The 17,021-nt window shown below is 47.3% G+C and overlaps 1 protein-coding gene across 1 annotated transcript in view; it reads left to right on the plus strand.

The window, feature by feature from the left end:
• Positions 1–1,372: 1,372 nt before the first annotated feature.
• The window catches only part of CCDC3 (coiled-coil domain containing 3), a 40,547-nt gene continuing 24,898 nt past the window's right edge, over positions 1,373–17,021 (plus strand). Inside the window, exons 1-2 of the mRNA XM_013127543.3 lie at positions 1,373–1,819; positions 3,090–3,264. Coding sequence (XP_012982997.2) covers positions 1,419–1,819; positions 3,090–3,264 — 576 coding nt within the window. The 5' untranslated portion in view covers positions 1,373–1,418. The remainder of the gene's footprint in view (positions 1,820–3,089; positions 3,265–17,021) is intronic.

A 17,021-nucleotide genomic window follows, 5' to 3' on the forward strand; every position in this document is an offset into this window, starting at 1 on the left:
CACACAGCTGAGTCTGATGAAACTACTCCAGAGGGAGACACTTGTCACAGCAGAAGTCTTGTCTCACTGTCATGAGGTTGGCTCAGCATTATTTAACTCATGATTCCTTATTTCACACATTATTTTGCACACCAGCCATGCACGAGGAACCCCCTATACCAGACACAGCACAACTGTGGAACAAAAGGGCACCTCCTGCTCCCAGATGGAGATAGAGGATGAGATTAAAGGAACCAGCCAGGCCATGCTGTCAAACCCTTAGCAACCATCACAGCTAGGGAGAGATTTAACTGGGACCATGTCTCCATGATATTCCTGTTCTAACAAAAGTTTTTAAGAATCCCATGCCCATTCCTGACTCTCTTATTCCCAGTGAGCTCAGATGTGGGAAAAGGAGAATACTGAAATAGAAAGAAGCTGCTTTGGGCTGTGAGTGGTGCAGGGCCCCCGGGGAAGCTCCTCAGCAATTTTTATGCAGGGACAGGGTCAGTCTCAGAGCCATCTGCCAAAGACCTGGAGAAGCCCGAAGCTGCCTCAGCCAGTTCTAGGAGGAAACAGCAAAGTATTTTGAGACCTGGCTTTTCACTTTTACCTTGCTCACCAGATGTGTTTTGAGAAACAGTTGCAGGCTGCTGGGAAGAGCTGCTCTCCTCCACTTGCAAGTTTTATCCATCGTCATTTCAAAAGGGAGAAGTGGGTGACCAGGGTTACACACATGTATCTTCGGTTTCCCAGATTCTTCATTTTCAGCAGGAGCTGTGGGCACCTCACTGCTTCCCATGGGATCCTTAGCACTCTACGAGCCACCCCTTCACCTCCCGCAGCCCTGGGTGCCACCAGTGCCCACCCGGCGGCTGGGGGGTGCCCGGCAGTAGCTACCCTCACCCCTGAGTGTGCTTTGCCCTTCTTATCTCCGCTCTTTTCCATCTTGCCTCTTTGCACTCTCCGTCCCGTCCACCTCTTCCCTTCGCATTCCTCCTCTTTGCAACTCTGTTTTGCATCCCTCCCCTTTGTATCCCTCCCTTTTCACCTCCCCCTTTGCACCTCTCTCATTTACATCCCTCCCCTTTGCTTCTCTGCCCCCTTCGCATCTCTGCCTTTCCTCAACTCTGCTCCTCTCATCTCTGCCCCTGCACACCCCCTGCCCCCAGACCCTTCTCATCTCAGCGCCCTTGCCCGCTAGGATCTCAGCCCTTTGGGCATCTGAACTCCAGGCACCCTCCACTCCCCGCCCCCTTCCCTTTACCCCCCCACCCCCGCCCTTTCCCTTCTTTGCCCCTTCACATCCCCGCCTCGCTCCCTCCCTGCCTCCACCTCCGCGGTCCTTGCTCACCTCTCCCCCACCTCCCCCCCCCCCGTGTGTCACCCCCCTTCAATCCCTCTCCAACCCCTTTGCCCTCCTTTGCCCCCGTCCCGCGATGCCGCCGCGGCTGCTGCCGCTGCTGGCGCTGGGGCTGGCGCTGGGGGGCCGGGCAGGCGGCGGGGGGGGCTGCCAGTTACCGGCAGAGTGGCGGCCGCTCAGCGAGGGCTGCCGCGCCGAGCTGGCCGCGATCATCGTGTACGCGAAGGTGCTGGCGCTGCACCCGGACCCCTACGGAGCGTACAACTACCTGCCCTGGCAGCGGGACCCCCCCGGCGGCCAGCAGCAGGCAGCGGGCGGGTTGTTCTATTCCGCCGAGATCGAGCTGCTGTGCGACCAGGCGTGGGGCAGCATGCTGGAGGTGCCCGCCGGCTCCCGCCTCAACCTCACCGGCCTCGGGTACTTCTCCTGCCACTCGCACACCGTCATGCAGGGCTACGCTTATTTCTTCTTCCTCCGGTGAGTCCCGCGGTACGGGGTGTCTGGAGGGGGGTGTCGGTAGCCCGGCTGCAGAGTATCTCCGCACTAGGGGCGGCTCGCTTCATCCCGCGCTCCCCACAGCCCTTGGCGCTTCCACCCATAGTTTCATGGGGAAAAAAGAGTCAGTCCTTAATTTAATATTCCATCATTCAGGGAGCCGCTGTTGAGTAGTTCCTGGGTGTTGCTGCTTTTGTTTGTACGAGGGGACTGGAGAGAGGCCAGTGCCTCTTTGCTGAAGTTTGGCGTGGAACCTTAAAACTCATCTCCAAGTCCTCACCCAATAGCTTCCTCCCGGCTCTCCCAAGCCCCAGCCAAATCCCGACGTGGGGTTCATCGAAAGAATAAGAGAACAAACCACAGTGTGGGAGCAGAGCCATCGCTGTGACCTTTCAATCCAGGAGTGTTTGCAAAATACTATTGAGTGGCTTGTTTTGAAATATAGTTGTATATTCTTGCACTGGGTGTGTAATACATCACACCTTGATGCTGCCTAGTCCTTAGTCTGTAGCAATAGCTTTAAACATGTCTTACAGAAGTTATATATTGACTTTACTGGTTATACAGCTCTTGGCTCAGGATAGACCTGGTTCGTAACGGAGGTGCTCAGGACCTTGTTAGTGTAAGTAAGTATTAAAGGGCAGAAGTATTGGGCTCAAAAGTCTTTATAGGTTTGGGGTTACTAAGTCTTAGGTTTTTTGCAGGTATAGATAAATTCTGTAGTGTAGGGAGATGTTTGCTGTGCACCTCTTCACGAGTCCCCGTCCCTGGTAGTGTTCGAGGCCAGGCTGGACAGGGCTTGGAGTAGCCTGGTCTAGTGAAAGGTGTCCCTGCCCGTGGCAGGGGGGTTGGAACTGGGTAAGCTTTAAGGTCACTTCCAGTTCAAACCAGTCTGTGATTCCATGATATGATTCTATGACTGTTTGAAGGAGTACTTAAACTCTGGGATCAAGGGCAAAGTGATGGAGATTCAATAGGAACCATGGGCTACAATATAGATTTGCCTCACATAGTGGTTCCCTGATGCCTGCAGGGTGGTATGAGCCTGTTTAAGTCCTTACTGCTGCTGCCTGATCCAGTCTCCTGTCTCAGCAACTAAGTCCAGGAGAACTGAGCACTACATGCCTACTAAAAGTCCATCTGAGTGACTTTGGTGGCACTTGTTGAGCCAGGCTAAAGTACAAGGGGTGACTGTGGGAGAGAAAGTGCTGCTCAGCCTCACTGCATGCTGCCCATGCAATTTGTGTTTCAGAATGGATGAGAACTACATCCTCCTGCCACATGGAGTCAACTTCCAGGAGGCAATTTTCCCGGACACCATGGAGAACAGAAGGATGTTTGCCAGCCTTTTCCAGTTTTCTAACTGCTCGCAGGCGCAACATGTGTTGAGCTTCTCCAGTGACTGGGAGATTCAAGAGGACAACCGAGTAAGCGATGTATTTGCTCTCCAGTAATTGTTTTCCAAGTGGGCACAGGCATTCCTGTGTTATTTGCAAACATATATATATGAATGCAGAGCAGCAGATCCCTGATTTTCCTGGTTCTTTGGTAATGCACTGGTGGGAGATGCTAAACTCTGCTTTCAAAGCTGACCTCTGTGTTAGCTCTTTAGCTTCCCATGGACCTGAGCAAAGCTTGGCATCAACCTGTTCAAGAGCAATAGGTTGGAAACCAGTATTGTTTGTGATCCTGTCCTACTCTACCCAGGTCATTCCTGGGTTTGCTATCTCTAGACCCTATACTTTAGTTTCAGCTGAATTGTTCAGGAGCAGAGCTTTGCTTTTGTACTTCTGTGTTCATCTCATGTAGTGATAGCAGTGCCTGGACCATGACAGGCTATAAGGGATTATTCTTGTCTAACTCCACATAACATCTACTGAACTAATAACTAAGCTGTCTTTGTAGTGGCTGGGGAAAAATAGATTCTTGAGGGCATGTTTCATCTGCGTGATGAGGGCAGGGTTTGCCTGACCAATGCCAGTGCTTACTTCTGAAGGAGCTGAATGAAATGCCTCTTTCTCCTCTCAAGGGAGGCCACAGCAAACGCTCCAGGCGATCCTCCCTTAACAAAGTACATTTCTAGTATGGAAAGTCCAATGATGCCCATTGTTAGTGGCTTCTGAACCCCTTTATGGGGCTGTAGTGTGTGTGATAAATGCAGAATTTTAATAAATACTCCCTGGGCAGAGAGGAGCAATCTGCAGTTATGTGTGTGCATGCTCTGGATGTGCATATATGCTTGCAGCAGTGGAACTTGGTGAGCTGTTTTAGTGCCACATCTTGTTTTATGAGGCTGGTGATTTCTGCTGGTAGCAGAGAACATTTTAAGCATCCCTGCAGGTCAAGATGGACAGGACGTGTCATCACTTGTGTCTTCTCTGGACCCATCCAAGGCACAATATTTACGTATGGTAGCAGATGCATTAGTGGCTTATTTGGGGGATAGATGGAGGGAGGTCAGTAACTGGCTGAGCGCTTTCCTGTCATCAGCTGCCTGACCACCAGTATACAAAGTCTTAGCTGTTGCATGGCTATGTGGCCAGTGACACAACCCACCCTTAGAATGCCCCATGAGAGAGCATTTTCCCACTGCTAATATTCTGGGGAGGGAGGAGGGAACCGTGATGTTTAAGTATATATTCAAGGACAGCAGCAGGAATTGATGTTTAAGAGAAAATGAATCATCCTACAATTAGATCACCGAGCTGTAGCCTGGCTGGGCAAGGAGGGAGAGGCAGAGAGCCCTGGTCCCAGCCCTTCCTCCTTCCTGCCAGCCCGCAGGCCCTCCAGTGCCCTGACCAACATATTTGGCAAGTAAAGGTGCTGCCGCTGCCAAATCCCCTGATTTTGCTGTGGGGAAGCAAAGTGGATTTGGGGGATCATCAGCTCCAACTCCCAGTGTCTGCTTGTGATGTCTCTGTGCTGTTTGTTTAGCCAGATGTAGGGGATCCTGATGGGTTGGTGCTCACTTACACTGGCAGTGACCCTCTCCAGTTGGCTTTAATGGCAATCACCAGGCAGAAACCCTCAGGGTAAGTTGCAGCAACCAAATGCATGTGCATCAATGTGCATTTCAGCTGTTGTGCTCTTTGACCCTGCGCAGCTGTGAGCAGAACAGGGAGGATTAGAGCTGCTGCTCACACAGACCAGGGCTGCGGGCTTTACATATGTCAACACCCCACCACTGAGTGAATGAATTCAGCACAACTGATGGGCACTTTGTCTCCTCTTCATAATGGAAAGTAAAAGCTTCCTCTGCACCAGTTAAAAATAGTTTGGGATGACTGTGCTCCCATTCAGCTCCTCCATCTGTGTTTGCACAGACAAGCGCCAGCTCCCGGCGCCTGTGTGCCCCAGCCTGGGAAGGGGATGACATTTCTGGCTCCCAAGGTACTTGGAATTTGTTCTTCAGCTCTTCCCAGTGCAGGTGCCCATGTCCAGGGTGCATTTTGCTTCACTCTTTGCCTTGTTGGTGACTTTCCTGATTGTCACTGCATCTGCTCACATCCCATTACAGGGCGAGCAATTTCCATCTCCAAATGCACTTGGCTGAGCTGGCTCTAGAGCCAAAGCCTGTGGCATGCTCCAGCTTTGTGGCACACAATTGTGGCACACAAAATAAGCATTGCTTGGAGCATTATTCTTGAAGCTCTTTGGAAAAGGGGGTCTTTGGGAACCAAAGGGGCGCTTCTGAGATAGTGTCAAGTTGTGAAGAGCTTGGATAGAGAGGCAGAGGCTTCAGATGAAGTTCATTCTTCTGCTTATCGATGTTAAGTTGCTAGTTAAAACCCATCACAGATGTTTAGTGCAATCAGAGGGAAGAGATGGAGACACTGAGATCCTCAAGGCAGAAGGCAGCTGAGGCTAAAATATGGCTCCAGGAGTTAGTAGGTAAGGTCCTTCCTCTAGGTCTTGGCACTGCTCTGTGCAGGGACATCTTACAGTGAGCCCAAGTAGGTCTGGAGTACAGGAATGATGAAATCTCCTGTTTACAGCTGCATCATGTACTCTGGAAGACTCTTTGCTTCCCTGTCTTTGCTTATGGCCCTGTGCACTACTCGGTATATTTCTGGGGTGGGCATTTCAAAGGAGAATTTGGTGCTGGAAGCATTTGCAATTGCAATGAATAATCTGTATTTGTAGATCTGGGGTGCTCAGCCAGAAGGTGAGAGGACCCCATCATGGGTGAATGTCTTTTGCCTCATTCAATGCTGCTCCCAGCAAGAGGTCCCTTCTGTAGGGTGTGCCTGAGCCATCCATGGAGTGGGGGATGCAAAGGTGACCACTGACACACTGTCCTCCTGCTTGCCCTCTTCTCTGTGAAATGCTCCTTGCATGCAGGCAGCCTTGTCTGGGCTGTTCCAATGGATGAAATAAGGAAAAGTCTGACAACTCCTCCTCTCAGCAACTGTCTGATGATGCTAAAGAGGCAAAGAGATGTACAGGGACTTCTTGGATTCAGACTTAAACAAGGGAGGGTTAGGTTAGATATAAGGAAGTAATTCTTTACTGTCAGAGTGTTGAGAGACTGGAACAGGCTGCCCAGGTTGGACAGAGCCTTGGGAGACTTGGTCTAGCGTGAGGCAGCCCTGCCTGTGGCAGAGGAGGTGGAACTTGATGATCTTAAGGTCCTTTCCAACCCAAACCATTCTATGATTCTGTGACACACTGGGACATGCTGTCTGCCTTTTCCATCATGGAAAAACCCTTTTAGTTTTCAAAAACCCCATGGTACATGGTGAACAGAGGCCAGACCCAAGGCACATCTCACTGGGGACATATGTTCCTCATCCTGGACCTGCTGCTGTTGCTGGGAGCTAATTCCAGCTGCATTTTTAAACCCCTTCCAGTCTGGGCTGAGGGCCAGATGCTGCTTTCCATAGTTTCCCAATAACCCCACAGTCTCATAAATCCGCTCAGGTGCTTGTTCTGGCCACTCTGGAGACCAACAGTAGCTCCAGCAGCTCTGGCATTCATTTCTTTAGGCACTTGCATTTTGGCTTCCACATTTCCAGACCCAATAATAAACTGGGCTCTGTGTTGGTGTTTCTCACATCCCCTTAGTGACATTTGCAGGCCCCCTGCTTTACTCTAGGTCACTGTCACAGCAGTTTCCACAAAGTTGTTGCTAAAGCCCCAAGTTCCCACCAGGCTTGGGATTGGAGCTGGGTTTGTAAAGTTTGAGGGGCCCTTTCTTGCAGCACACTGCAGGTATCTGGATCCCAGCTCTGGCCCCGTCCCAGAGCTGATGTTGGTTGTGATAACAACACAGGGACACTTCCTTTTCCCTTTTGGAATTACAGTTTTAGGCAATTCTTCCCACCCTCTGACCCTGGGAGGAATGCAGTATTCGCCTATTCAAGGAATCTTGCAGTCACAGCAGTTACTTTCAATAAGGTGCTTTTATTAATGAAAGGAACAAGTAAGAAATAATGAAAACCTAACCAAAATTCGTAAAAGCTCCATGTTTTTATCCATGTCTTATGTCGACCTTTTCCTGCTCAGAAGGAGTCCAAGGGGTCAAACTTTTTTGGAGATAGGGATGAGTGTTTGATTATGCAGCCAGCATCCTCCTCTAGGGATGGAGAGGGGGAATGGAAAAATCCTGAAGGCCTGGAGAGCATCTCTTTGTGCCAATACCTCTTTCTCATGGCAATTTTTCTTATGGCTAAGTGATAAATGCCACTTTTTTACATGCAGGGGGTTGATTTATACTAGCTCAAACTGGGAAGTGGGAATTGTCCTTGCAGTTTCCCCCTCTTACAGTGCCTCCTGCTAAGTCTGGGGATGATGCAGTGGCTTGGAACTGAAATCTTGCTCCTTTGCAGAGTTTTACCATTTTAGTGCGAGTCTAAAGACTCCTCCTTGGACTTCTGCAGAATTGTGTGATTTCATAGAGAGGACGTTGTTGCCTTGTTTGCACAGAAGATATTACACTAAAGTGACCAAGGTTTGGTGATAGTAAGGTCTAGAGAAGTGTCAAAGATTGCTGGTAGTTATTTATTATTCACAGAGGCTTTAACTCCTGGTTTTGTCAGCATGTTGGTGGGGAAACATGGTGTTTTGTCTTCCCCTTTTATTCAGGTGGGAGATTTGCAAAGTGACCCCCTGTGAATGATAACAAGGGAATAACAGCATCATGTCAAACTGATCATAAGCAATTGTGGGAGCACCGGCACCGTGATAAAGCCCATGGAAATGAAGGAGTCAAATAACTTTAATAAAGCTCAGGGAGACTGCAGGGGAAAATTACATCTTATATTAAGCCTCTCTCCTTGCATTGCCTTTTCTCTCAAGCATCAGAGCCACAACTATGCTGTTACTTCAATTGATTTAGATGAATGGACTTGCCTTCTGAGAGACCTCCTGAGATTTATCTGGGTAATAATAAAGATCTTATGAGAGTAATCAGTGTCCCACATAAAAATCAAGGTAATTAGTGTGTTAGCAGGGCAGTCTACCAATACCTGCTTAGCATCTTTGGGCCTGGGTCCTTTTCTCTGATGGTACTTTGGCTGCTGTAACAACCTGTTAACCTGATTAGGACACCTGCAAGGCTTTGAGAAGGGAATCGGGTAAGAAAAAGAAATGTAATTGCATAAATGGCTTTGCCTTTACTATGTAAAGCAAGAATTAGGTTAAATGGCATTTTTCCTCTGTGGAAGTAGAGGAAACAGTTTCAGAACTATTTGTATTTTAGCAGTGGCTGTGTGCATGACTTGGGAGCCAGTGGGTTGGATAGTTCCCTGAACCTATTCATGGGCAGCAGCACATTGCTCAGCAATGGTCCTGTCTCTTCCCTGACGCTCTCAGCTGGATAGATGTACCAGGTCTCATTCATTAGCACTTCACAGGTCCCTGAGGGCTAAAATCACAGAGAAATAGCTGCTTCCACAAAAGCTTTTTGGGCTACCAGAGAACAGCTTGCTCACCTGATACTTGCTGTGGGGACCTGTTTTGATCCATTTTCCCAGGCAACATGCCTCTAGAGAGGGGAAAAGAAGAAAACTGGGGAAGTCCCCATAAGTTTCCTGAACATCCTGATTTTGAGTCTAGACAGTGATTAAACAGTATCCTGGCTAGATACCTGCCTGTGGCATCTCTGGAGAGATCCTGAGCTGCCCTGGATGCAGGGACCAGAGCCCTTCCTGCTGTGGCTGAGAGACATCTGATGATCCATCTGGTCATCTAGTGATGCTGAAGGTGACTCCACTATGTGAATTATGCAAAGCCTGGCCACTAGGAAAAAAAGCTGATGACTCATGGATTTCAGCTGAAATTTCATCCATGGCATCCGCTGAGATAAATGAAAAAGCAACTTGCTTTTTCTCTTTTAAAATTTCAGAATTTACTGCTCTTGAGTTCTCTCTCTGCTCCAAGTCCTGTGAGATGAATTGCAGGACTGGAAAACACTGAAGTCCAGAACCAGCAATTTTAGGATAAAGACTGGTCAGGAAATGAGCAGGCAGCAGCCTGGCTTGGTTAAGACAGTTTTGTTTAATTCCCATATACCGGTCTTTTGTGTTTGCTTGTGGCATGCCACATAAAGAATCCTCCCTTCTCTGGTCCTAAGTCACTAAGGAAATAGAAAATATCCTCAGTTCAAAACAGTGCTACGTGGCAAGGGCAGAGCAGAAAGACCTCAAAAAGACGAAAGTAAGGTCCAATGTCTAAATGATTGAAAATATTCTTTTACATTCAGTTTTTGCCCTTTATTTGCCATTCATTAGAAGAGTTGTTGGTCCATTAACACAATACAAAGTGTGCCTTGCTTCTGGGTTGTTTTAACAGTGATTTACAGCGCTGTTGTTTTCCTCCCAGGAACCCACCCAGAGCTTATCCCCTCCCTATGGTCTGTGTTTAATTTGAATACATGTAAGCAATATTAGATGAAATAGAGAACTGCTGACAAGTGTTTGGGATGAGGGGAGACCACGAGACAGTTGATATGTTTGGGTAACATCCCCAAGAGTCTTTTGGCATGGAAATGGCATTGACTCATTTCTGAATCTTCCCACCCAGGCTGTGGTAGAGGACTCTTAGAGGTCTGACTGGCATCTCCCTATCAGTTTTCTGTCTTCCCACATGCACACAGGATGCTAAAATACAGAAGATAACAAAAAAGTACATGATACTCTTATCCACAGGATGTTTCCATTGCATATGGTCCGTATCATACTTATAACACTCAGAAGGTGTTCTGAGCACTTCCTATGAGGAAAAACAAGGGAATTCCTCTGGTTTTAGGTGTGTCTCTTAGAGGCACCTTATTTCTGTACTGGGAGGCACGTTGGCTGACTGCCATGCGCAATACAGAAAGGCGACCCAAGGTAGCATGGATGCTTTGAATTTGGCATTGGTTGTGAACAGTCTGAATTTAGGGTTGAATAAGGACCTTTTCCACACCCATCTGAACTCTTTTCCACTCTAGCAGCTGTGGCTGGGGGGGAGCTGCTGAGGTGAGGCCCCCACTTAGCACCCTCCTGGTACCAACATGGGTGCAGGATAAGGTGAAGGGAGTCCCAGCTGCTGGTGAATGAATCTGAACCAACCTGCTCCCTGTCAAGCAATGCAGATTACTCCAGAGCACAGTTCTATGTCTCAGGCACATCCAAGTACATTATATCCTTAAAAATATCCGGTTTTCAGCTTGCTGAGCAAGGAAATGCCTAGACAGCCATGGGTATATGTGTGTATGTGCAAGACTGCCTCCTCTGAAGGGCGAAGCAGGAATTCTTCCAGGAATTGGCAATGAATGAAGACCCACAGGGCTCCCGGCTGCTTTTAATTATCCAGAGCCACACTTTAAAGAAGTTCTGCCAAACACACTAAATCAGTCTGGATTTCATGGCGTGAAGCTATCTGCTGCTGTACATGAACTTCGTGGTGAGCAGGCATCTGACCCCAGCTTCACAACACCTTTTCAGCTCTCCATCTGGCTTCTGCCACTGCCAAAGGGGTGGGAAACTGCTGGTGGCCAGAGAGGCAGTTGGTGGTCATAGGCTGAGCTCTGCACACATTGAGAGACACAAAGTCCTTCCTGTGTTTCAAATCCAATGCAGCCTGGAGGGGTGCTGGACCCTTGGGGTTTCCAGTCCAGAGGTGGTTGAAAGAGGTGGTGGTGCTGCCAAGCACAGATCCTGCTGCAGTGCTTGCTTAGCTGGACAAAGATTTATTTGGAAGTCCCAACCACTGACTCTTAGGCAAGGGCCAAGGCACTGTGTTTCCCAGTCATGCTGGAAAGACGTAACTACACTGCTGGGGCTGACTCCATAGTGTGCAACACAGGTAGGATGTTGCTGCTGTTGTCTCAGGGAAGGTAGGAGAGACAGAACTTTCATAGAGCTGGTTGTATTCTGTCTGTGTTAACCACAGAAATGGCCAAGGTCCCTCCTTTAGGGAGGACAGTGAAAAGTGTGAAGCTACCCCCAATAGCATCTGTATGTGAAGGTGGGATGGGAATTGCAGCACTGTAATGAGATGTGAACTTCTCATCCATAGCTATCTGGAAATGACACTGTCATGGGAAACATAGCAACAAGAAGACATGAGGAGGCCAACTTCAGTCCCTTGTCCTCTTCCCTGTGTGTGATTTGATGCACTGGAACAGGTTGCCCAAAGAAGTGATAAATGTTCCATCTCTGGCAGTGCTCAACTGATCCATGGCAGGGCAGTTGGAACTCAATGATCTTAAGGTCCTTTCCAACCCTAAATATCCTATGATCCTATGATTCCTCTGCTTTTCTGTCCTGCCTTCCCATTCATGGCCTTTCCAGTGTGGGAAGGGGAGAGAGTTCATCCTGCTGCACACAGACCACAAAGGGTGAAAGCACTGGCTAGCAAGGGGAGGCAGCTGGCTGGGACCTGGGCAGTTACTGGAGCTGGGAAATGAGGTGTTGCAGGGCAAAATGTGCTTGAAACTGCTTGTGTCCACAGCCAAATCACTCTCCTTGAAACAGCTCCCTGTACTCAAGGTGCTCCCACAGGTAACTGGGACCTGGCCTCCAAGGAGAAGAGTTGAGGCTGATGTTCTTGTAGAATATCATAGAATAGAACATTTAGGGCTGGAAAAGACCTTAAGATCATTGAGTTCCAACTGGCCTGCCATAGATCAGTTGAGTATCACCAGAGATGGAACATTTATCACTTCTTTGAGCAACCTGTTTCAGTGCATCAAATCACTCACACACAGGGAAGGAGACAAGGGACTGAAGTTGGTCTCTTCATGTCTTCTTGTTGCTGTGTTTCCCATGACAGTGTCATTTCCAGATAGTATGGATGAGAAGTCCACCTCTCATTACAGTGCTGCAACCCAAGGCAAAACAAAACTTGCAGCCCAAAGAAGCAGATCATGGGTGTTTTCTGTTATCTTTCTGCAGCCTGAGAGCTGCAGGAAGATGCTCAAATAGGACTCCTGATACTGCTCTGTAAATCTGTGAGTCTGTAGATGTATGAGGTGTGCAAATCCATGCTTTGTATTGATCAGCAGTTGGAAAGGATGATTCATGTGGACCAGCAGTACTGAGCCAGGATCTGTCCTTCATGCACACAGTGCTTCTATAGGAACTGTGAGCAGATCTGATCTTTGGTTTCATTGCTGGCCCAAATCAACCTTGAATCAAGGGAAAAGTGTTTTCTTTCTGCTCTGTCCTGACCCACCTGTGAGATGAATACAGAAAAAGATGGAGCAAAGTGTTTATTAAAAGCAACAGTCACCATAATCCATCTGACAGCTGGCAGACAGAACACCTGTAATGCTGCCTGTAACTGAATCAGCACTGCGGCTTGACAGGAGATGAGATCTTTCAATCTGGGACATATTTTCTCCCAGCCCATGCATTTTGATGTTTATTTTTGCAAACAGCAAGCCAAGTTGGCTCCGAGGCAGTGGTAGTTCAAATCCCTAATGAAAGCTGCAGACAGAGCCTCTTAAAGCCCGTTCTGCCTCTGCCAGCCAAGCGCCTTTCAAAGTTTCCCTAGAAAAGTGTCCTTGCCCCATTGCACTTGGCCAGGAGCAACCATGCAGTGCCAGGCTTGGCTTTGCCACCAGCCCTGGAAGCACGCAGCCCCCTCAGCAGCTAATGTGAAGTGACAAACCAGAGCATCCGGTTTGGAGGAAGCTGGAGTGAATGGCTTTGATGTGACCAATTGCAGTTGGTTGCTGCTCAAATCGTTGCAGGTGCCCCTGGCAGCTGAGGCAGTGACTGCCTCCTTTTGCTGCCCCACTTTGCGGGTTTATGTTGGAAGGATGCTGATACAACTGTTAGTCCAGTTATCTGTAAAGTGAGTAACGGTGGGGGAAAAATTTACTGAAGGAGAAGCAAGTTTCCATGACACGGTATAATGCAAAGGGGAAATAATATAGCGAGAAAGCTAGATCTGAGTTTCTGCCCAAGAAACTTCAGAGCAAGCAAGCATCTCCTGAGACTTACATACTGTTGTCCTCAAAGTGACTCGTCTTTATTACCATGCAGGGGTAGCAGGAGCTATTCCCATTCTGCAGATGGTAAAAGCAAAGCAGTGTGTTAGGCTGTGTATCCCAGTCAGTAGAGACAACTCTCTTTGGCCCAGGATTTATCCCCTCTAGGATTAGAAACAACTCTCTGAGCTATTTTTTCTGCCTGTAAACTTATTTGTCTAAATCCTCTGCCCTTCCCTTTCTCCCTTTGTGACTTCCAGGCCCGTTGCACAGGCACTACTGTACTTGGAGTGAGGAGATATGGTCAGATGGGTGACACATGAGCAACTGGGGTTTGGTTGGTTGTTCAAAGCATGTTGGTGGTATGAAGGCTGTCTTCCTTCTTCAGGTGGATGGTGACACATACCCTCCTTAAAATGAGTTTATCACCTCCATTTGTCTTCACTTCATACCCATTTCAGAGCACATTCATTTGTTCGACTTGCTTTTTATCTTTCCAGAGCTTTTAGACAGGAATTGAGCACAATTCTGTTCTTCTGGATGCTTTTGGTTATGTATTTTATTGTAGAAGAAAATTAGCTAGTTGCTTAACTGGATGGTTGTTGGGGAGAAAACGGAAGAAAAGCCAAAGTAGAGGAACAGCTTGTACTGACATTGGCAGAGGATAGGAATAGAAATTCAGATGCCCTAAGTCCCCATTTCATTACATGGGGAAAGAAGCCTTTGAAGCATGAACCCAGAAGCCACATTCACTTGAAATCCTCAATTTCATTGAAGAACAGGAAAGCTCTTTTCCACCTTAAAAGCATCCTTTTTGGGCATGGAAGAAGAGGGGTAATGAGGAAGGGGCTTAGCTGGGGGACCTGTGCCAAATGCCAGCCCATGCTTTAAAACAGCTCTGAGGTCTCAGATAGGTGGGAGAGAGTTTATTCATTGTCTATAAAAGATGCCTTAAAGTGAGAATCTCTGTGTATGTGTCTTATCTGTGGGAAAGAAACAGGCAGTTTATTCTTGGTCCATAAGTACCTCTATTGCGGAGGTATCTGTAAGTAGGGACAAAAAAACCCCAACAGATTTAAATGAGAGAAAATTAAAAATCCCCATGGAAATAGTAAATGAGAAAATAACCCTCCAAAGTGTGCTACCAATTGATGTGATGAAATCTCTATCATTTACAAGCTGGAAGGTTGTGGTGTCAAAAAATATTCTCCTTTTGCTGCCTGCCTGTGGAGGAAGATCCATTGCACGGGTCATGATATTGGGCGGGACTGTGTAAGGTTTCAGAGCCCTCCATCCCTGTCCACTTCTTATTCCTCAGACTTGATGGCTGTGTTTACAGTAGTGATTTGCTCCCTCTGGAGAAGGTTTATGTCCACCATGCTGTGGCTGAACAGCTCCAGAAGGTACCAGGCAGCATCCAAAGCCCACCTCCGTCAGCTGGATTCAAAAGGACAACCTGGGGGTGAATTCTTCAAGAGATCACTTGCAAGTTCCCTGGGAGCTTCAGGCAGTTATAGCTATGCTGGACATGAATGCTGATGCTGGGAAAAGCCTGTGGATTGGAAATGAGCAGTTTTAAGAAGACCCCAGGGAAGGGTTGTTACTGCCCTCAGTGATTTGGTTTCTGTCCTTTTACATGTTATAGGCTCAGGCTTGTTTTTTCTGAGCTCAGTGAACACTTCACAATCTGTCCCTTGAAATCCTTATTGAGCCTGTGTTTTCCTAAGTCTCGATTTCAAAAGGCAGGGTAACAAATGTGATTCTTGGTTCTTTTCCCAAAGGTGCAGAACCGTAGATTAAACGTGTCCTGGAAATAATGTTTTACACTCAAATATTTCCCTCTTCAATACAAATGGCTCAAAACCACATCCAGTGACAAAACCCTCCTATATTTAACCCATGCCTAGAAGCAGCTGAAATACATATGGGAAATGTCCTGGCACTTCCAAGTCAGTGACACTTTGGAGCCGCTGGAACACATTTGACTACTTATGGATGGATGTTGCTGAAGAAAAACATTGCAGATGTTGAGGATGTGAAGGAGCAGGCTCCTTCCATCACAGCATCAGGACAGACAAAGGCCAAAAAACAAAATCCCAGGCTGGAGCCACCCCTCAGGCATTTGCCTGCCTGTTCTGTGTCCAGACTTCAGGATCAACCTCTGGTTCCTGCTAATTGTCAGGAACATCTGCCTGCCATGGTCCCTGCTAACGAAGTGGTGTTTATTACTCTCTGGTAATTGCATTTGCTATGGTATTTACAGCATTCCCTATTCTGAAAGGGTGGAGATCTCAGGCTTGCCCAGGGCTGTGTACTCCAACCTGCTCCTAAGCCCACGTGTATCTTTAAACATTAATATAGGCATTGGCAGTGTCCAGGGTTGATCTCAACCACACAAATACTGAGCTGGAAACGTGACTGTTGCAGCGTTCATGTTTGCTCTCAGTGTTTATCAAGGGAAGTATATTGTCTCTTCCTTTACAGATCCAAAGGAATTGAATGTTCTTTCTTTCCTTTTGTATCTTGGACAGTTGCAAGCAGCCCTTGCAGGCAGCTGTACAGGCAGACAATGGATGGAGGAAGGGGAGGCTGGTGCTCAATTTAGCTAAAGAGGAGGATTCAGAGCAATTTAGGACCCCTAGAACAGAATAGACATTGCTGCAGACTTGTCTTGTGTTTTCAGGAGAGATTCATCTCTGCCTGCCCTAGGAAGACACCAGCACCAAGCTGTTCAAATGTGATATTCTCCTCTTCAGCATCTTAGAAACGTGCTTTCAGCTAGTGTTTGCCTACTGAAATGCTTTTTTTTTCTGACAAGAAAAACCACTAAAAGAACAAAACTTAAGTAAGTTCTTTATTTTTTCACCTTCAAGCCCAGAAATTTCAGAGATGAGCAGACTGTGTGTCACTGGTATTTCCACCCCAGGGTGGGAATCAGAATCACAGACTGATTTGGGTTGGATTGGACCTTGAAAGCTTATGTAGGCCAAAGCCTGCAATAAGCAGGGACATCTTCAACTAGATCAGGTTGCTCAAACCCACCTGCAACTTGACATTGAATATTTCCAGGAATGGGGCATTTACCACCTCTCTGGGCATTTCACTACCCTCATCATAAAAGATATCCTTATATCTAGAATAAATCTACCCTTTTTTAGTTTAAAAACATTACCCCTTGCTCTATTTTTACATGCGCTGCTAAAACATTTTCCCCCCATCTTTCTTATAAGCCCCTTTCCTCACAGCAGAGGTGTTCCATCCTTCTGATCATTTTTGTGGCCTCTGGACCCATTCCAACAGGTCCATGTCTTTCCTGTACTCGTGGTCCTGGACCATTTTGCTACAACACCTTGATCATGACTATGGCTCTGTCTCACTGCTTGTTTTTCCTGGATATAGATGTTCTGGGCTTAGATTCAGTGGATTCTGGAACAGTCCAGAGCTTGAAACAAACACTGCAGTTTGCCTGGGGTCCTCCTTCCATATCTATTGCTGTGTGGAGCAGGTGGCTTGAATTTAGCTGGAGCTTATGATGCATTTTGGAGCTTTATCTTCCAGCTTATAAAACCTTTGGATAGGATTTGCTGAATGCATGTTAGACATTGTATTTTATTTTGTGGATTTAAATCCAATATTCTAAATTGCTTTAAAGTAATTCATTGTGTTTTGAAATACCAAAACCCCTGGTCCCATTTTTCTTACATGCTTGTGGTCAATTAAAGACTGATTTAGGAAATGGTGAGAGATGTGTAAATGAAGCTAAAA

Source organism: Melopsittacus undulatus, chromosome 5, assembly GCF_012275295.1.
Source record: "Melopsittacus undulatus isolate bMelUnd1 chromosome 5, bMelUnd1.mat.Z, whole genome shotgun sequence".
NCBI lineage: Eukaryota > Metazoa > Chordata > Aves > Psittaciformes > Psittaculidae > Melopsittacus > Melopsittacus undulatus.